The sequence below is a fragment of the Anopheles aquasalis genome, chromosome 3 (genome assembly GCF_943734665.1).
Source record: "Anopheles aquasalis chromosome 3, idAnoAquaMG_Q_19, whole genome shotgun sequence".
Taxonomy (NCBI): domain Eukaryota; kingdom Metazoa; phylum Arthropoda; class Insecta; order Diptera; family Culicidae; genus Anopheles; species Anopheles aquasalis.
The window spans coordinates 34,941,396-34,961,563 of record NC_064878.1 but is presented as its reverse complement, the minus strand read 5'-3'; the positions used below and the strand labels follow the sequence as shown (position 1 = coordinate 34,961,563).

At 38.1% G+C, this 20,168-nt stretch overlaps 3 protein-coding genes across 7 annotated transcripts; 2 read left to right on the top strand and 1 right to left on the bottom strand.

Annotated features, from left to right (window-relative positions):
• The first annotated feature begins 1,381 nt into the window (after positions 1–1,381).
• Positions 1,382–4,125, top strand: LOC126577859 (transmembrane protein 161B). The gene is made up of 7 exons (XM_050239842.1): positions 1,382–1,712; positions 1,851–2,231; positions 2,296–2,375; positions 2,451–2,666; positions 2,751–2,867; positions 2,934–3,074; positions 3,155–4,125. The coding sequence occupies exons 1-7, from the start codon at positions 1,710–1,712 to the stop codon at positions 3,768–3,770; spliced, it is 1,554 nt and encodes a 517-aa protein (XP_050095799.1). The 5' UTR covers positions 1,382–1,709; the 3' UTR covers positions 3,771–4,125.
• Positions 4,126–6,230: 2,105 nt separating this feature from the next.
• Positions 6,231–8,592, top strand: LOC126577858 (heat shock 70 kDa protein cognate 4-like). The gene is made up of 3 exons (XM_050239840.1): positions 6,231–6,393; positions 6,479–6,685; positions 6,761–8,592. The coding sequence occupies exons 2-3, from the start codon at positions 6,481–6,483 to the stop codon at positions 8,482–8,484; spliced, it is 1,929 nt and encodes a 642-aa protein (XP_050095797.1). The 5' UTR covers positions 6,231–6,393; positions 6,479–6,480; the 3' UTR covers positions 8,485–8,592.
• On the bottom strand, positions 8,526–19,793 carry LOC126577860 (uncharacterized). 5 transcript variants are annotated; one of them, XM_050239846.1, is made up of 8 exons: positions 19,650–19,793; positions 17,913–18,357; positions 17,506–17,649; positions 17,082–17,243; positions 16,214–16,390; positions 15,219–15,365; positions 12,575–12,864; positions 8,526–12,508 (listed from the first exon to the last, which is right to left on the bottom strand). In XM_050239846.1, the coding sequence occupies exons 2-8, from the start codon at positions 18,259–18,261 to the stop codon at positions 12,419–12,421; spliced, it is 1,359 nt and encodes a 452-aa protein (XP_050095803.1). In that variant the 5' UTR covers positions 18,262–18,357; positions 19,650–19,793; the 3' UTR covers positions 8,526–12,418. The 5 variants fall into 5 exon arrangements, with proteins under 5 accessions (XP_050095803.1, XP_050095804.1, XP_050095802.1 ...); XM_050239847.1 differs by lacking the exon at positions 15,219–15,365; XM_050239845.1 differs by lacking the exon at positions 8,526–12,508 and having other exon boundaries at positions 12,706–12,864; positions 14,707–15,365.
• Between the last annotated feature and the right edge of the window lie 375 nt (positions 19,794–20,168).

Genomic DNA, 20,168 nt, shown 5'->3' with positions numbered 1-20,168 from the left:
ATCAATTACATGTGTTTTTGGCCACAAAAAATATAAATCGACGAGATAAGTTGATTTCTGAACATCTTCTTTAATATTTTAAGATGTTTTTACTGTATATTAGCGATTGAAGAACATTGAATCCATCATAACGGCCGCCGGCTTTACACTCTAGCCGGTGATACATGAAGCGTAAACTCAAGCGTAAATATAAAATTAATTCACACTTGAACATGTTTACATAACCGGGTTGAGACGTGTAATCCGAATTACACTGAACTTTTATCGACTTTTGTGAGAAAAATAGGATCTTTTTTCCGAAGAAAAAGATTAAAAACGCTAGTAATGATCACTTGCAAACAGCGTTTACGCTAGGATTTATGCTCCGTGGACCTATAATCTTTTTTACACCGTGTAAACGGCAAATGTAAACTTTTTGGCATTACATTCTGAGTTTACGCTAGAGTTTACGCTTCGTGTATCCCCGGCTTAATGCCAAAAAGATTATACTTATGTCAAAAAGATTATAGGCCCGCGGAGCGTAAATCCGTGTGTAAAAGAAGCGTAAACTTAGCACCAACATGAAGCGTAGCGTTATGATGGATTCAATGCTCTTCAATCGCTAATATACAGTAAAAACATCTTAAAATATTAAAGAAGATGTTCAGAAATCAACTTATCTCGTCGATTTATATTTTTTGTGGCCAAAAACACATGTAATTGATGTAATAGCATAGTGTAATTGCAGGTGCACGAATGTAATTGCAGTTGACGTTTCGGTATAAACTTTTATGCGATTATGCCTGCCACACGAAGCGTAAACTTTTTGGCATTACATTCTGAGTTTATACGAGAGTTTACGCTTCATGTATCGCCGGCTTTACACTCTGAGTTTATACCAGAGTTTACGCTTCATGTATCCCCGGCTTAAAAGCAAGCGTAAACTCAGCACCAACATGAAGCGTAGCGTTATGATGAATTGAATGTTCTACAATCGCTAATATACAGTAAAAACATCTTTAAATATATTAAAAGATGTTCACAAATCAACTTATCTCGTCGATTTATGTTTTTTGTGGCCAGAAACGCATGTAATTGATGTAATAGCATATTGTAATTGCAGGTGCCCGAATGTAATTGCATTTGACGTTTCGGTATAAACTTTTATGCGATTATGCCTGCCACACGAAGCGTAAACTTTTTGGCATTACATTCTGAGTTTATACGAGAGTTTACGCTTCATGTATCCCCGGCTTTTAACTTTCTTTACGGATTTCTTATTTCTCAAAGCGAGTCCAGCATCCGAAACAGGCTTCATAACTGTCATTTTTTTTTATTCATGACTTCATCTGGTTATTTAATACACCCCCCCCCCCTCCCAATACCTTTCGTGCTTGTTTTGGTCTCCGGAGGAAATCTTGTGCTCCTAAAAAAGTGGGAAATTCTTCACGTTTTTACCTTTTCCGTGCGCTAGAAGAACAAGGCAGTTTGCGATTTTGTCGTGTTTCTTCCGGGCAGGATTAGATTTTCCGACTTTCGTGGATTTCTCGGATTTTCCTTGGATTTCCTTGGATTCCCTTGGATTATTCTCATATTCGTGTTCATAGTGGCGGCAAAACAGCGGCTCTCTGTTTAGTTAATCTTCGGATTAAAAATCACTTGCTGATCCATCGTAAAAAGTGATGCTTTTAGCTCGATTGTAATCCAACGTAGTCCCCAATATCAAAGCGATGGTAAGGAGACCGGTTGGCGGTTGACCTATTTTTAGAGTAGATCTATAATTAGTGCTAAATGGCACCGGCCGGCCCGTATTTCTCAGGGCCCTGCAGTATCCATTGAAATTAGTATATCTATCTTTCTCTCAATTCCAGGCTCTCCTCGGAGCGCAATTAGTCATTACGCTGATTATGGTCAGTGTAATTCAAAAACTGAGTCCGCACTTCTCACTAGCCAGGTGGATATTATGCTCCACCGGCCTCACACGTTACCTGCACCCGACGGATGACGAGCTGAAGAAACTGTCCGGAGTTCCGCGGGAGAAGAGTAAAGGAAAAAAAGATAAAAGAAATGGCCATCAGCATCAGTTGCACGGAGATAAGGCATCTTCATTTCACATTCCTCGTAGCCTCGACATTCAACTCGAGACGACGCCGATTTCTCCTTACGATGTCGTGCATTTACGCTTTTATACCGAATACCAATGGTTGGTGGATTTTAGTCTGTATGCCGCCATAGTGTACGCTACGTCGGAGGTAAAGACACAGATAGCATTAAAGTACATTACAACCGGTGTCTAACAGTGTTTTTTTCTTGCAGGTGTACCACTGCTTCTTTCCCTTAAAAGAGGAAATTAATCTTAGTATGCTGTGGTGCCTTCTCGTTGTGTTTTTTGCATTGTATCCTTTTTATTGAATTCTTCCTCACAAGATTTCTCCGTATATTCGTAACATTCCTTAACAATTGTTTTTCAGTAAACTGCTCGCCTCTCTAACAGTGCAATATTTTCAAAGCGATGAGTCAATCGGAGAGCGTTCCACTTGTATCGTGACGGGTTTAGCATATCTGCTGATTGCTATGATTATTTTGATTGTACCGGAGCATACGCTTGAGGTTGGGCTGGATAAAGCGTATCACAGCTTTAACGAAAGTGCATCTAGCTTTTTGGAGGGCCAGGGCCTCAATTCCTCGTAAGCATGGCTGAGATACCGTCTACTAAGGCGATGACCAGCTCTACAGTTTTCTGATGAGACACATTTTCATATAATTTTCAGCGGACCAGCATCCAAAATTGTGGTCAAATTTTTCATTGCCGTTAGCTGCGGTATTTTAGGTGCGCTATTCACTTTTCCCGGATTGCGAATGGCTAGGATGCACTGGGATTCTTTGAAGTAATTGTACAAATCATCGCTTACTGCTAAACGCAATATTGCTAATAATTTCATACTACTTCACAGATTTTGTCAAGACAGAGTTTGCCTTAAACTGATGTTGAACGTAAGTTTCGCTTTGCCCTTCCTGTTGGTAATTTTGTGGGTAAAACCCATCAGTAGAGATTACCTTACGGCACGAATCTTTTCCGGAATGAATGGACCCCTGTGAGTACCTAAAGCTGTCGTTATTCGGCAATCCGTAAAATAACTAACGAAATTTATATTGTTTTCTTTCATAAACTCAGACTTTCTACGGAAGCATTTGAAACAATCCGACTGATAGCGGTGGTAGTGGCTGTACTTCTAAGGTTTATGCTAATGCCTATTTACTTGCAAGCATACCTCAACCTTGCCCACGAGCGCGTTGAGGAGCAGAAGAAAGAAGCGGGGCGCATAACAAATATAGAACTACAGAAGAAGATCTCTTCAATTTTCTACTATCTTTGCGTCGTTACACTACAGTACGTTGCGCCGATCTTGATGTGCTTATTCTTCACTCTAATGTACAAGACCCTTGGTGATTTCTCATGGTCGGGTATTCTTAAACAATCTGTTATGGACGATGAATGTTCCGCGGATTTAGAATACGAAAAGTCGATGCTTGCTGCAATGACAACTGATCATGCACTGTTTGATACAAATGATTTCGCCACCGTAACACCAGAGAGTGAGCAGGAATTGGGATCCAACATTCTGTCCACTGCCCAGAGCTTCCACCTTTCGCTACAAAGCCTTAAATCAGTGTTCACCAAAGAAGTATATCGCGGAATTTTCGGATTCGCCACATGGTGGAGTTGCTTTAGTTGGTTTGCGGCTTCTTCCCTTGGCATGGTTTATCAATCCTACTTCACCAAATCGTAGATCAATAAGAAACTAAGTTTGAATACACAATAATGTAAATGCGGAACAATTGTCACCAGCGATCATACTCTAGTAATTGTTTACACAATTTTGCATAGCATCGATAAAGCAAATTGATTTGTTACCCCGGTATCAGTTAACTGTCCGTATGCCAAATACTGCCGAAGGACAATATCATTAGTCACTGTTTGCTTTATTTTTTGGTTTTATCGTACCCCCTGAGCTTTTTATAAATACAGTTTTACTTTTCATCGAATCAAAAGAATGTATCGAAACTAAATCGTAGGCTTAGATTAATTCATTCGTCACAATAAAAGCATTTTCTAGTTATATTTGTTATATACATTTAAGTAAACCTTGTTTGTCCTACTTTTTAATGTTATACGAAACACATTTATGGAGAAAGGTAATGTGCCACAAATGTATGTGTTCCAACATTTAACAAAAGATTTGCTTGTCCCGTTGCAGAATACACGGAAGAATAGAAAACGTCTCAATGTTTTTTTTCATATTAGAGGAAATGGGTAGCACGGACTTCGGAATGGCTGGACTGATTTGAATCTGTTACGTATCATCATTGAATCATCGAATGCTATAATTAAAAACGGATTGGACAAAACATGCGTTGGTATGCGCAACGTCGATTTCATCAAATTTTTTATCCTGGATGACCCGGGAAGCCTTTTCCCGATCGAGTCGAATTGAAGTCGTTCAAATTGATGAAAAGGCCAATACGTGCATGGGAATACAAAAAACAACTCCTTGTTAAACTGTGACTGCTTAGCCGGTTGAAAGGACTAAAGTAAAGTGATTTGCTGTGTGATAAAAAAAGATCGCTGTAATATTGAAGCTGGGGATGGATATTTTGGACTCGGATTATTCTAGGAACGTTGGCACGTAGAGAGTTCCCAATCTTTTTCTTGATTCTCGCTTAACCCCTTATCTTATTCGCTTATTACCACGATCTTTCAAATTATGTGTATATTTTTATCTTGTAGAATAAAACCTGTAGCTTATTTCGTCATATTTTTTTTAATTTGCATGCAGCAAAAATCAGTAAATTGAATTTTAAGTTTGAATGACCAGTTTAGCCGCCACCAGACCCAAATCAGTTTTTAAATTGTTATTCATCAATTGATCTACTTCTCGCTTATTATGCTGTTGAATTTTCCTGTGTTATTAATTGTAAAAATGGTTGATTGTTGAGTGAAGTCATTGTTTGCGAGTATATGTGCCGGAAAAGTGACTTTTTTCTGAATCTTAAAAGGTGTGTAAAAATATCTTTTCGTGTTTGCAATCTTCACGTGCGGGGTTTTTAAAATGGTTATACAGAGTGTAGAATAGCTATAAAGTATGGGAATAGTCGAGAAAGAGAGATGTTTCAACTCGAGATTAAGCTGTATCTACTAGCTAAACGGCCTTGTCACAGGTCTCGGGAAAACTTTGCAAATCTTACGGAATGTCTTACCCTGGAATCATTCGATTACAGTCTGATGGCCGATCAGGAGTATAAAACATCTAAATTTGAAAATATTTGATTACCAATCCCGATATTTGATTACCTGTCCTAACGATGCAAATGAATGTCCATCTGATAGAGTAAAGTCTGGTAAGTTAGCCGCAAGTGGTAATTGTTATCAATTGTCGCTTTTCCCGTATCCTTGGCCGATATTCCACGCGGTGGCTGAGCATTTTCATCGAGCAAAATAGTTTAATTTAGTCGTTTTTGATATTTTACTTTTTTTCACAAGTCTCGGTCGAAATTGATTAATTGTTGCTTTTAATGATCATTAGTAACCATTTTGGCCAATAAGGCCTGCAAATTGAAGACTTCTAACATTTTCGATGGTTGGTGGTTCTCTCATCAATGAATCACTACTTTTAAAATTTTTAAACCGCACTTTGCACTGTGTTTCAGTGAGAGCATGCCCACCGTAACCTACAATAAAAATTTGATGCGATTCGGCCACCAAGTTTTTGAGATGGAGGCAAAGTTTTTTAGAACGGAACTTGCCATTACAATTGCAATGAAATTATTTTTTATAGTGTTAAATTAGAAAAAATGCACACCGATTATGTTTCACGGTTGCCTAATGAACAAAATAAACCACTTAGACTGACTTAAAAGCTCTATTTGGCGTAGTTTTAGATCGAAAAAGTCGGTTTCATATGCATACACCTGGTAGACGCGATAAATTCTACAAATGACATCGTGATAGAAATATGATAAGAAAAATGGACCAATGAAAAGAAACCACCCCGTGTACCCGTATGAAATCGGGTAAATCACCTAGTATGGAATATAGAACTAGAGTAATAACTATTCCATTCCGTTTAACATATAATACGATTGCACAGAATGTTCTAGACACCATATCACCTCTTATATTTCGAACCTATTTTTGTGCTATTTTTGGTCGTTAGCTCCGTTCGCTCTAGCCGTCGTGCTGTGATATAACCGATTAAGTTATTTTAAGCATGTACCAAGTATGGTTCAGTGCACGAAACAGTACTGTGCCTCACTCATTGATTAGATCGGACTGAGTAAACTTGCACGAACTCTGGTGTTAAACCATTGTTAGTAACCAACGCCACTATACCAAAGTTATAATACCATAGTGAGGTAATTGATTAACGCTTAAATGAACGATTTAAGATATTGTTTTATTTACGGTATAGCATATTGTGATTCTCTCTTTCGATGTAAGAAATGGCAAAAGTTCCGGCAATTGGCATTGATTTGGGGACGACGTATTCCTGTGTAGGAGTGTTCCAGCATGGAAAGGTTGATATTATCGCGAATGATCAAGGGAATCGGACAACACCCTCGTACGTGGCGTTTACCGATACCGAGCGGCTTATTGGCGATGCAGCCAAAAATCAAGTAGCAATGAATCCAAATAATACCATTTTTGGTAAGTCAGCGGCTCACTAAATGATAAACAGTTTAAATTAGAATGATTATCACGTGCCTTGCGTTCATTCGATAGATGCGAAGCGGTTGATCGGCCGTAAGTTTGATGATCCAACGGTCCAGAGTGATATGAAGCACTGGCCGTTCGAAGTAGTAAGTGATGCTGGTAAACCGAAGCTGGAAGTGGAATACAAGGGCGAGAAGAAATCTTTTTTCCCTGAAGAAGTCTCATCAATGGTGCTCACGAAGATGAAGGAAAGTGCTGAAGCTTACCTCGGAAAGAATATTGCAAACGCTGTTATAACCGTTCCTGCGTACTTTAACGATTCTCAGCGTCAAGCCACAAAGGATGCAGGAGCAATTGCTGGTTTAAATGTGCTACGAATCATCAATGAACCGACAGCTGCTGCCATTGCGTACGGGTTGGACAAAACTGGCGTGGGTGAGCGGAATGTTCTCATCTTTGATCTCGGCGGTGGAACCTTCGACGTTTCTATCCTCACTATTGAGGACGGCATTTTTGAGGTCAAGTCCACTGCAGGCGATACACATCTGGGAGGAGAAGATTTCGATAACCGAATGGTCTCACATTTTGTGGAAGAGTTTAAACGTAAGAATAAGAAGGACATCTCGTCCAACAAGCGAGCATTGCGTCGTCTACGTACGGCATGTGAACGCGCGAAGCGCACTTTGTCAGCATCAACTCAGGCAAGCATTGAAATCGATTCACTTTTCGAAGGGATTGATTTCTATACTTCGATGACGAGGGCCCGTTTTGAAGAACTCAACTCAGACTTGTTCCGCGACACTATGGAGCCAGTGACTAAAGCACTACGGGATGCCAAGATGGATAAGGGCAGTATACACGATATAGTTTTGGTTGGTGGATCCACTCGGATTCCGAAGGTGCAGAAACTTCTGCAGGATTTCTTTAATGGGAAAGAGTTGAATAAATCCATCAACCCCGACGAGGCTGTCGCATATGGTGCTGCAGTGCAAGCGGCGATCCTTCAAGGAGACACTTCGGAGGCGGTCCAGGATTTACTTTTGCTGGATGTCACACCACTGTCGTTAGGAATCGAAACGGCCGGAGGAGTCATGACCGTTCTGATCAAACGAAATACCACCATCCCAACCAAACAGACGCAAACCTTCACCACCTACTCGGACAATCAACCTGGCGTACTGATTCAAGTCTTTGAGGGAGAACGAGCTATGACGAAGGACAACAATCTTCTTGGAAAATTTGAACTCAGTGGTATTCCACCTGCTCCGCGCGGAGTGCCGCAAATTGAGGTTACTTTCGATATTGATGCTAACGGTATCATGAATGTATCTGCCATTGAGAAATCGACTAACAAAGAGAATCGGATCACAATCACTAACGATAAGGGTCGCCTCAATAAGGAGGACATAGATCGTATGGTCAATGAGGCAGAAAAGTTTCGCAGCGAGGATGAGAACCAACGCCAAAAGATTTCGGCCAAAAATTCTTTGGAATCATATTGTTTCAACATGAAGTCAACTATGGACGAAACAAGTGTTAAGGAAAAGGTACCCGATGCGGACAGGACGCTTATTTTGGATAAATGTAATGCGACTATTTCGTGGCTGGATGCAAACCAGATGGCGGAAAAGGATGAGTTTGAGCACAAACAAAAAGAGCTGGAAGCCGTCTGTAGTCCAATCATTCAGAAATTGTATCAAGGTTCTGGCGAAATGCCGGCAGGCGGTAGGCCAGGAGCAAGCGGTCCTCCACCGACATCTGGTGCCGGCCCAACGATTGAAGAAGTAGATTAAGAACGGCATGCTTGCAAAAATGTACTTTTTTCGGTGTCCGCCTTAGCCGCGTGCTGGATCATCGGACCAACATTCATCATTTTTTTTATGAAAATGCCAATATTGTGTTAACTTTTTTTAATATCAACATGTTTTATGAAAACTCGACGGGGCTATCTGGAAAATAATGTTCTGATAAAGTGCTTAACCCCCATCGGTCCCTCCAGAATTGCATCGAACCGGTTCTTGTGTATGCGCGCGCATACACACAATTTTGCCTTAAAAATTGTGTAGTAAAGCCGGCAAATAGAAAATCAAGTTTTTTGAGAAAAAGTTTTCAAGTTTTCTCAATTTTTTGGCACATTTCCTGCAAATATCGTATCGATGGTCAGCATAATCAAATTTGGCACACTTTCATAACATGCACATTTTGGTTAGTTTTGTTAGTGCAGATGTAGCAACGGCCGTTTTCGGTTGTTGGTGTCAAATGGCGAATTGGACGAACATTATGCGAAACATTAGCAGCATCATTATCAGTCGGTCTTGTTTTGTGTCTTACTATGTGTGGATGGACAAGAGGCATTCCCAATGCTTTGATAAACAACCGACGACGAATATTATGGCTCCCTTTTTTTCAGTCCGGAAACAATTCCGTGAACAAATAATGGCTACTAATATTGCATACTACAGAGCCATTTGCCAACGATTTATTTTTCCTTTGCAAGTAATGGGTTCCATTTGATCCATGGTGTCAATCCCTCCTTTACTCTTCTTGTAAGTACTCAACTATGTTTGGCTTTTTAATTTTTTGATTAATGTTGATCCTGACAGCATTACAGTACATGCTCAACAAAATGACAAATTGGCAGCGACGAGGGACATACGGCAACGTAACGGCTTGTAATTTGCGGTCATAAATAGCTTCACTAGAATATATTAGATTTGTGCGCATATCAACCAAGGCTAATAGAATTGCATTCCTATTTTCAATTCTTCAGCCGAATCATATGAGGTAAAAAATTGTCGCATGTTACATGTTGATCATATATTCTGTCTGTCAAATCCAAAAAATACGCCAGCATAAGTTGCTTTTGGGAGTGGTGTATCAATCACGATAATTATAAATTTGTGTATTGTATGCATACCATCTTTGAAACACCTAAAACCAAAATTACCATGCCATATTTGGCAGATTTGGATGCAATATATTTACGGATGAATATATATTTTGATGCAATATATAAATAACTGAATTCATATTTCCAAAGCAGCGAAAAGGATTGTTTTTGGCTAAATACAAATGGCAGATGTATGTGTATGCGTACGCATACACAGGAACCGTTTTGTAACTATTTCATCTCTGGCGATACTACACATGCCTAAAAATTTTTAGTAAAATATTTCTATTCTTTGATCAAAAGATTTAAGAGAAATTCAGACCATTTGATCGAGCCGTTTTCGAATAATTTGATGTTTTCGAACCACATTGTGTGGGCGCGCATACAAAGAACCGATGAGGGTTAAAGATTGTTCATTGATCTAAACATTTTACACAATACTCTTGAATGGCTCAGCATTCACAAAAAACTGTAAAAAATAAATGAAGTTTAAAAAAATTACATACCTTAGCCCCGCTGCCATAATCTACTTAAATCTAATTAAATACCTTTGTTTGACAATAAAATGACTGAAGTATGAAAATGATTGAAGCAAACACTTGACTCTTTATTCAATCTCCTTCATTCGTGGAACAGATTAGTGTACGTCTCATTAGAAATCTCGCAATCATTTGAAGAAACTCAAGCGGTTCGTATATGCATCGCCGGTGTATATCGTAAGGCGGTACGAAATTTAATTGAAATTAAAATTCCCATTTAAGATACAGTAATTTTTCACTAGAATTTATGTTGAATTAAGGAATTGTATCAGGAGATAAAAATGGCCAATAAAGCATACGAGTAAGTAATTTATAATTGCCAAATCAATGCTTAATACAAATATCAGTCTTGTACTGGTGCGGAAAGACTGACTTAAATAACAAGCTCTCCAGAAAAGGATTAACACAATGCCAATATCGTAGTAATTGAACTATTCTCACGAAGTATGTGCTTCGTTCATGTTGTTCAATGCTTATTGAAAGAACTGCAGCGTTTTATTTTTTCCAGGGTAATAGGTAAATTGTGTATGCGTCCGTAACATTATCGTTTCAATCAACTTCTCATTTTCTGTTGTTTTCTGCCCTTCTCTAAAGATATATCAGTCTATGCTCAATATTTCACAAAGATAATATAAGTTTAATATTCAATGTGTTCAACATAAATTTCTACTTTTTCTCGCATTGCTCAAATATGAACATCCATAGTTTTCTGTTCTTTTCGGTTCAGCTAGTGACTATAGTCGCTCGTAATGGCAATATCGTTTAACAATGCACTCAAGATTTTTTTCGATTTTAGATAAATGCTCCCCCTTTTTTACAAATGCACCGTATCGTTTGAGCTTAGTTATAAATCTGATGAATTTTAAAAATCAATCACACTGGCGAAGATCTGACAGAAAAACAGACGCAATTATTGCATTAAAATATAATATTTATATTTCATTAGGAAAACCAACTGCTTATAAACATGTTGAAATTGTAATTGGAAATCATTTTCCACATCGAATCGACATTCATTTACTGTCCCAAGTCCGTTATAACAATACCCCTGACTTAGATTGGTTCTATTTTAATTATACGTCCTATTGTAATGCCCGTTCAGAATGCAAACTTACTATCTAATTCATTAAGCTGCAAGTATTTTCGAAAAATTGGTGGAAACAATCACGAACGAAAAACAGCAAACATGTTATGAAGAATATATTCTGTAGAACATTTTAATGGGGCATTTATGACTTTTGCTTCTATTTTGCTCTGAAACAAAATAGTCATCTCTACTGCGTTTGTATAAACCAAATTTAGAATGCTTCATACCCCGTGCAACCATGTTACTGAGCATCGCAACTTATCGCCGTTTATAGCTAAGCATGTACCGTTAAAGTTGATTATTTACCTTACAATAGAACATTTAAGCCAACATGAACATGCTAAAGTACATGGTTTTGTGTTATACGTGTTTTGTCTTTGTTCTTGGATTCCTCGTTTAGAAATTATATCCATTAATTTTCACATATTTCATAAGTTTACTTCCTGAAATAAATGATGTTATATTGAAGAAAATTGATGCTGGCATTTGTATCGCAATCAATGTACAAACATTGGTCTTTAGAGATTAGATGTTATTTTTTCATGGAAATATCATTTGAGAAGCATCAATGAAACAGAAAAATCGAGTCTTTCAAACGATTTATATTTGTTAAATGCTATTATCTTAATTGCAATTAATAGAGATTTCGTTTGTTGATAGGACAATAGCTTCAGTAAGCCATAATTGAGACACGACTGTTATTTAATGAATTCAGAAAAAAAAATCACAGCCATACCCTTACATTTAATCGTATCGCTGTAAAATATTTGAAGGTGTGTGGTAATTATGGTAAAAATACTTTTCAAAAAAGTTAAATCGAAAACATTACATTTTTAGCAGAATCACGTGGTCTGATTTTTGTTTAATTCATCGTATCGCGTTGATTCAAAATAAATTAAGATTAAATTTACCGTCCCTGTGAAGCGACACTGATTCGATTTGAACATTTTCGAGTTCCGGTTTTTATTCTCGTAGTCGTTGAAGATTCCCACTAGCTCATAGAGGTACTATGGCTGCACACACTGGGATCTCTCATCAGGTTCGGGACCTTACATATTGGAGCTTAGCACACGCACGGTTTACTGCACGTGCTTAGTAGTTCTTCAATGTGTCTCATGTTCATCATTAACTTTTAAAAAATTCCATAAAAGGTTCCTATATAACATTTGCCTATAGTCATCACTATTTTGGTAGTTACAACACGCTGTCTATTACTTCAGCAACTCGGTGGAACTACACGGTCCATCAAAACACCCTCCAGTGCTATCGCTAACTGAGCGCTGACTAAGGTTTGGAGAGAACTGTAATAATTTTGATATACTTAGCATGGGTAATCATGATCCATCAATTTATTTCAATTGATTTACCTCTTGTGTTTCATCCACCGACGGAAGTATTATGTCATCTAGGGAATTAGGAGTCATAGGGCTTGGGGTGGTGAGGATCGGCCTATTCATAGGGCACGATATCACATCGCCAATAATGATGTTTGGTTTAATTTTTTGCAGCTGTTGTTGTTCTTGAAGTCGCGCTAAATGTTTCTTCATTTCTTGTCGAAGCTCCTTCTGCTGTATTTCCTGCTCAAACCGGCGCATACTGTAGCTTCGAACAGATGAGGTCGTGCTGTGCACGGAAGCTAAACTGGGTCTTCGGGAACCTTCAATTTGGAAATTTTGGACATCATTCGAATACAGCCCGCAGTTCAGAAGAAACCAATGAAAAAAGAGAAAAACACACGGACCACTTCATCAATCGGATCATATTTTAACATCACATCGATTTACTGTGGGTGGGCATAATACGCTATTTAGTTGATTAAAGCAAACAACAGTTGTGATATGAAAGATAGGAAAAACATTTAGGTCAGTTTGTGAAATGCTGACAAGCTGATAGTGCGACTTTCGAATGAAGCTTGATGAAGAGATGTAACAAAAGATAAAAATATGAACATTTTGAACGCAGCCGCAAACACATAAATTTACATAAAACATCTGATCATATTATATTGCATGGTGAGCTTCGCTGGGACTCAAAGTCCCATACATAATCTTCTCCAGCTGTTAGAATTCTAAACTGTAGCTATTAAATCGCAATGGGTTATAAAATGGTTGAATACTAAACCAGAAGTGAACGTTTAGTCATGGCACTAATATCAATGAACATTATTGAAAAGTATAAAACGACCGCAACAAAAGCAGTTCGCACCAATTTAAATAAATGGGAAATGTGGACCTAATATATGAACTATAAACATATGATTCACGAAAGCGATGAAAAACTATCAATAATTTGTGGTCTTCAGTTTCATTACCAGATATGTTAATGTGTGTGTGTTGTTAAATCATTTCGCCATATTGCTTATATGCATGAAACATCTCTGAAATAAGTTTGTGGGTTATAGAGGAATAGGAATAAATGATAACGCAAACTTACGCTCAAAACACCTCACAACGGAAAATCCAGACGAATAACGACGAATAACATACTCACAACAACACAACATTCACACTCAACGAGGGAACACCTACGCACTTCTAAATAAATACGAGTGGCTATTTCTGTCTACCTAATTGTAAATTTGCAATCAACTCGTGTATTACAAACATCTTTTAGCTAACGTAGAGTGTTTCGAATCTTCCCGGCTTATGCGAACAACTCATGTATACAGTTGAACTATATTAGGAATAATAGCTAGTTCCAATAAAATAACGTAAATCGTACAAATATCATCCACTTAGTGTCAACACCCGCGACATAATCCAGCCTGTCATATCTATTATGTGATTTACTACTTGGAACAAAAAAAAATCTAAACACCAGGCTATTTGGTTATTTCAATAATTGTTTGATCAATATGTTCAATATAATACAAATAAAGACAAAGATGTCCTTTAAATCAAACTCTCAATCTGTTGCTGGTACGAACGGTATTCAAATCATCCATGAATTCATAAATATTTTTGAAAAAAACGACCATCAGATGATCGTTTCTATTACTATATCTAGTTTCTTTTACTATATCTAGTATCGTTTCTATTACTGTACTAGACAGTAGATTAATCGTTGTATATGCTCTAAAAACAAATCCAACGACGGACAACAGTAACGTCAGACATGTGACCAGAGATTTCATATTCGCCGTTTGCAAGGAGAACAAGTGATTAAAAGTGAAAGCACTACGTTTGTCGAAAAGATGCCTGGAATAATTGCACATTTACGATTATAGATACTGGGAACAAAAGAATGCATTCAGAAGAAATTATGATCTAAGACATTGACTATACTAGAGCCGCCCAAACACGTAAGCGACACGGAACGTACAGCGTTGGGATTGATAACCAAATGGTTCTGGTAGGAGTAAAAGTTCTGCTAGAACTCGTTGAGAAAGATTCAGAGGAATAGAGGTTGTGTGGACAGGGTACGGAAATGAAAGGATTTAAGGAGATATTCTTTAATAATCAACAGTTGTCGTAGCAGGAGAGGAGTAATTGTGTTTTACCGCAACGTTTGCCACTTCGCTAGCCGGTGTAGGCAAGGCTCCCAGCTCGACGCTTTCATTCAGGTCGTAGCTGTAACGATTGATAAACCGATCGACTGTCCCGTCCTGCTCCTCATCGTCGATGCTGGATTCATCGTTAGTGGAGGCGCCTGCGTAATGGTACGGTGCCGGATTTTGCTCCACGCTTTCGCAACTGCTACCAGCTTGCAACTTGTGACTCTGGTTCTTGTGATCGCCGCTGCTGTTGTTAGTGGTTGTGGAGGTGTGGCTGTTGCCCACCAGGGCGGTAGCTTTGCAAAATTTTGAAAACAACTTATTGTGCGATCTGAGTGACGGTATGTCCAAGTACAGTAGCTGCTTCTGATGTTCTAGCTGGCGCTCCAGATACTTGGTCATATTTTCGTCGCTCAGATAGCTGCCGGGGTGCTGGGAATCGGTACTATTGGATTTACTATTTCTAATTGCAGATATGTGACATGATACAAGCAATATGGCGGCTGATCGTGCCGCACCTGTACGGGAGGTCGAGACCAAAACCCCTTTAGAGCCGTGTAGCGGTGCACTCGACGCTCGCCGATTGCCATAGGAACCGATGGAACCGCTTGAGCGCTGACTGGAACGAGATGACGGTCTTGCAGACTGTATTGTCAATGGTATCCCTGTGTCAATGATATCCCAATGGTAGGTTCAAAAGGAAGCGCGTCAAGCAGTAGCGATTCCCGCGATGGTAACGACGAGAAGTATATTCACCATCGGTCGTCAAGCCCAACAATTGAGACACGGGTTTTAAAGGTGTAGTTTGTGTGCGCGACCAATGTGATGTGTTTGTGCGCCGTAGTGTTTATGTTAGTAGACCGTTACATGGTAGCATGAAAGTAGAGACGAAACAGAAAAAATGAAATGCATAGAATCACGGAGCACGCTAGAGCTACTATGTACTGAAAACAAGGGGATAGCTAAAAACATTTCTCTACAGTGAAAAATAATTATTGCAGCCACAAAAACTCGTACACGCCACCATAACATAAAATATACTGTCATTTTTTCTTTATTTCTAAACCTATGTAAAGTCCGCTTGGCAATGTTAGAATCAAGTAAACGTTAGTGAAAACTGCTTTCTTATTCATTATACAAAGAACTGAAAGATAAACAATCTTATTTTTCACAAGTCGATATATTTTGCGCCATCGTTCATTAAGTATATTTAATGGCACACTCTATTCTGGGTATAATGTGCTTTACTTCGTGACAAAATAATAATGTTGAAAATTCACAAAACACTTAGAGCCATTGAAACTTCAGTTGAAGGACACAGCGAAAGAAAGAAAACACGCAAATCTAAATAGAGCCTTCAACTACACACCACCGTGGTGCCGTGTGAAATCAAGGCTCCATGATCAAAAATAGAGAAGCGAAATATGAAATGCACTATTGCAGGTAGAAGACAAAGTGAGGAATGGTAAAAATAGCTAAGGAGTCTAAATGTCTCGTTGTCAGCATATCATACCTGTATCACTGGAGAATAAAATTGGTGGTGCAAGATTCGCATCGCCAAAGTGCCTTGGTCGAGGATACTTTGTTTTACTGAATAAATGCAGTACCATGCAAATTAGACCAGCGAGCACTGCAATGCCGCTGGTAACTCCGAAAAGCGTCGGAAGATCTGCAGTAATAGTGGCCATGTCTGTGAAATGGACAATATATTAAACCCGCTCTGGCATTGTTCGACTAGTTTTTTTTTTATCTAAACATACGGCTGTCTTCATATTTATATAAACATGTAATTTTCTATTTAGATACCAACGATAACAAAGTACTAACTTACAACTGTCGCATTTTCTCCTGGTATCGTTTAAATTAGCAAATGTTTCGGGCCTTGGTCCCTTGCCTTGGCATTTTCACATACAGTCTGCAAACAAAGTTTATCCACGCCTTCAAGCAATTTACAAGTTAACTGTTTTTTCATAAGAACCCTATGCCTAAAATTATGTATCCCAGATCAATAGTTTTGTTCTTCTTTCCTGTGCTATTAAAATGTTTGAAAAATACCTCCTAGAAACAAAGATATTACAAAAACGGTAGAGCACCTTTACTTCAAATGATCCTCTCTGAAGGTTGTGTCCTAGCAAAATTTTGAGTTTATAATATTTGCTGTTTTGAAATTGTGCGGCCCAAAAACCGGAATATTACAAATTAATTGCTTGCTGAGACAGTATGGACCGATTGGATTCAAATTATCCGGATTAGAAACAATTTCTCCTGCCTTTCTTTAAAGGTATAAGTTCGTCCATTCCAAACTATCATTAGTGTAGGAAATTACACGAATACTATACCAACCCATGCCATGTTTACATAATAATGCAGAAACAACTTACCTTGGGTACAAAATACTCGCCTGGTAGGCTTTGAATAACTAACCGAGTGGAAACCAGGTGCACATTGGCATATTGCATTGTGGACGATCTGCATACAAAGTGCATGTTCATCGTTGTAGATGCATGTTTGATCGTAGAAACATTGTTCCCCAAGTTTTTTGGCTGATGATCCATTGACATAAAATAAAGCATGTAAATAAATTGAATTCATGCATGTGGGATGAAGTTGCGAATCCCGAATCCGAATGTATTTGGTAGCGTATACATAGTATACTTCAAACGTTACAACTTGAAAATCTTCTTATCTGCAAATAGGAATCTACGATTTGCAGGTAAGTAGTATAATAATTTCACTTCAAATGCTGACTTGCAAATGTACCATCAGAAACCCTTCTTATAGACGGAATAGTTTCCAAATACTTACGCTTGGCACATCCTTTCAGTTGTCCAATCAATACCACATAATCTTTTTCACAGCTGCAAGTGTTTGTGGTAGGGTCACAGTACACATGATGAAGCTTTGCGTTGCATAGAAACTCGCATGGTGCACCAACGTACATTCCTTTGGCTGAAATTAATTCAAACGCATATTAATAAGCATTTAGTTTTATGAATTTATAAGTGGAAAAAAATTGTTTTAAAAAACAAAACGCAAATAAATTAACAGCAATTTTTTAGCTTGCAAATGAACTTATTCCAAATTCATATGTCGAATATATTGAACAGCAGTGACAACGTTAAATACGGTTCCATCCGCAATTCATCACTCAATCAAACAATGATGACGATTTCCCAATGCCCAACTCATAATGATGGTATAGTTGAATTTACCTGACTTATTGTTGACAATGTCGTATTCATTAACATATTCATCCATATAATCATCATCTTCTTCGTCCAACGATGGTGCCACTATTTCCGGAAATGCACGTGGTTTTACAGTTAATGATGTAATCGATTTAGTGCTCGTATGCGTTTCGATAGCCAGTGTCATTGGAAGCATCTTTATAAACACGTAGGACAGATAGAGCAGGGCAAACGAAGACTTCCGCAATATTGTATGTTTGTACTTATCGCTAATGAGGGCGTAGATGATCTTATGGTAGAGGAGGTGTTTTTGTTTTTGATGCTGCTTCACTGTACATCCCCAGACGCTGTCCGGGAACAAACTCACTATCATCTTTGATGATTTACACCAGTTTGATCATTACGTGACGGCAGATTCATTTAATTGCTCATAAATTATGTAAAATATTTTGGTGATAGTTTCGCATTACTGAAATGAAAATAAGGTAGCTATCAGGAAACGAAATGGCCCAGTCTTACCTATTAAAAGTTTTTGACGGGTTAGGCTTTTTGAAATTGATTTCGGTATCCTGTATCTGATACCATTGCTTTGTCAATGCAGGTACTAATTCATCGCAATTCTTTATATACTTAAATATATACATATAAATAATTCGTTTCAGGAACGTAACAAGAAATCTGCGTTTGAATATTTTTTTATGAAAATAAAAAAATATTCGTATGTGAAATAACTATGTAGTATGTGGCGAAAGGGACTGAAAGCGGTCGATTCTCATTTCTAATGCACTTTTTAACAATTCTACTGGATGATGGTTGTGATAGTCTTGGAAATCCAGTAATTTAAAATCATCAAATGAATGCAAAATGCCAAAACAGCCTCGCTTCAGTCTACAAACAACTCCATTTTTTGCCATATCGGTATGCCGGTACGTTAAATAGTTCTCATTGATCCATCTCTTGCTGAGAGCCTCCGGTGATGCGAGAGATAGGTTTTCGTTTGGTGTTGTTTGCACATGCCCAAACCCGTGGAGATGATGTTGCTGCTCTCATGGAGAGAGTTTGAAAGGAAGCATACTATCTGTAGATTAGATAGCTGGCTAGAAATGTTTTACAGAATGCAATATATTGCGTATGTAGGCATGTTGCAGCACGAAGAATACAACTCAAGAAAGTACGGTTCAGAAACAAGACAATTTTCTTGTTTCTCTTAATGCATATTCAAGCGCAATCCTTCAATGTTTAATTGCCTAATGTTACGGCATGAAGGCTATGTTTGAAGGGTCTTTAAAGGCTCTCTATAAGAACATTGCTTTCTCTATATAATCTCAAATGTTATCTATGAAAGCTCTACAAAATTAGAAAACAAAAACACTCATAGCATCCCATTTTACTTATTTTATAGCCATTAGAATAGGCAACTCAGGGAAGCGTATTACAACCCTCACTATCACTATTTGATATGTTTGATACAACACCGCTATCTCTATTACATAAACCGATTGAACTAAAGGATAGTTATTATTCAGAGATGAAAAATCTTCAATCCACAAACTCGATGGCTTCGTTTAAGATTCTTCAAATTTGTTTAAGCTCGTTAAGATGCATATTACAAAAACGCCACTAACAAAAAAAGAACAATATCATTCTTTGTCCGTCTGTTTGCCCACTTCAGTGTTCACTAAACAAAATAGTAGTCCGCTAATACTTTCTGTGCTATACCATAGACTAATATTTGTAGAACGGCACATTGACTACACTTACTGTACAATAGATTAACATGTAAAAACAATATTGAACTGTACAGAATTAGATAGGTGCATTTTCTGGCACAGTAGCTAAAGTAATTTCACTAGAATTATTCGAAGCTAGAAAAACTGTTCTTTGACAGTGCAGACGGTGCTACATATAACGTAGTACGGCGTCAAACTGACGAGTAAAATCAGAACGATGGAGAATTGGTCTGTCTCTACTTGAATTATCAAGAGAAAATGCAGGTACCGGTGCTCACAGTTTTTCCCGCTCTTGTGAGAATTTTCGGCTTCAATTTTCTCTCTCTCGCAAGCACTTTTATTGCAAAGCAAATGTCATGTGGTCCAGTACCTGTCTAGGAGAAAACAAATAAATCGAGACATACTATTTTGTAAGCCGTCTACACTAATTAGTTGTAACACTTTACGAACGATATCTAATACATTTTTCGTTAACAGAAATAGGACTGTAGAAAGAATGGTGTAGTAACTTTATGGTGTGTTGCCAATGGTTTCCACAAGCCATGAAAAT

Bases quoted from the DNA above. Each gene is read 5' to 3' on its own strand.
- LOC126577859 (XM_050239842.1), top strand. The intron at 2,232-2,295 runs GTAAAGACACAG...TTTTTCTTGCAG, and splicing joins TAGTGTACGCTACGTCGGAG to GTGTACCACTGCTTCTTTCC. The intron at 3,075-3,154 runs GTGAGTACCTAA...TCATAAACTCAG, and splicing joins TCCGGAATGAATGGACCCCT to ACTTTCTACGGAAGCATTTG.
- LOC126577860 (XM_050239844.1), bottom strand. From the start codon at position 18,261: ATGATAGTGAGTTTGTTCCCGGACAGCGTCTGGGGATGTACAGTGAAG. The intron at 17,244-17,505 runs GTAAGTATTTGG...ATGGATCATCAG, and splicing joins ACTGAAAGGATGTGCCAAGC to CCAAAAAACTTGGGGAACAA. The intron at 16,391-17,081 runs GTAAGTTGTTTC...TCCATTTCACAG, and splicing joins GCGAGTATTTTGTACCCAAG to ACATGGCCACTATTACTGCA.
- LOC126577858 (XM_050239840.1), top strand. From the start codon at position 6,481: ATGGCAAAAGTTCCGGCAATTGGCATTGATTTGGGGACGACGTATTCC. The intron at 6,686-6,760 runs GTAAGTCAGCGG...TTCATTCGATAG, and splicing joins TCCAAATAATACCATTTTTG to ATGCGAAGCGGTTGATCGGC.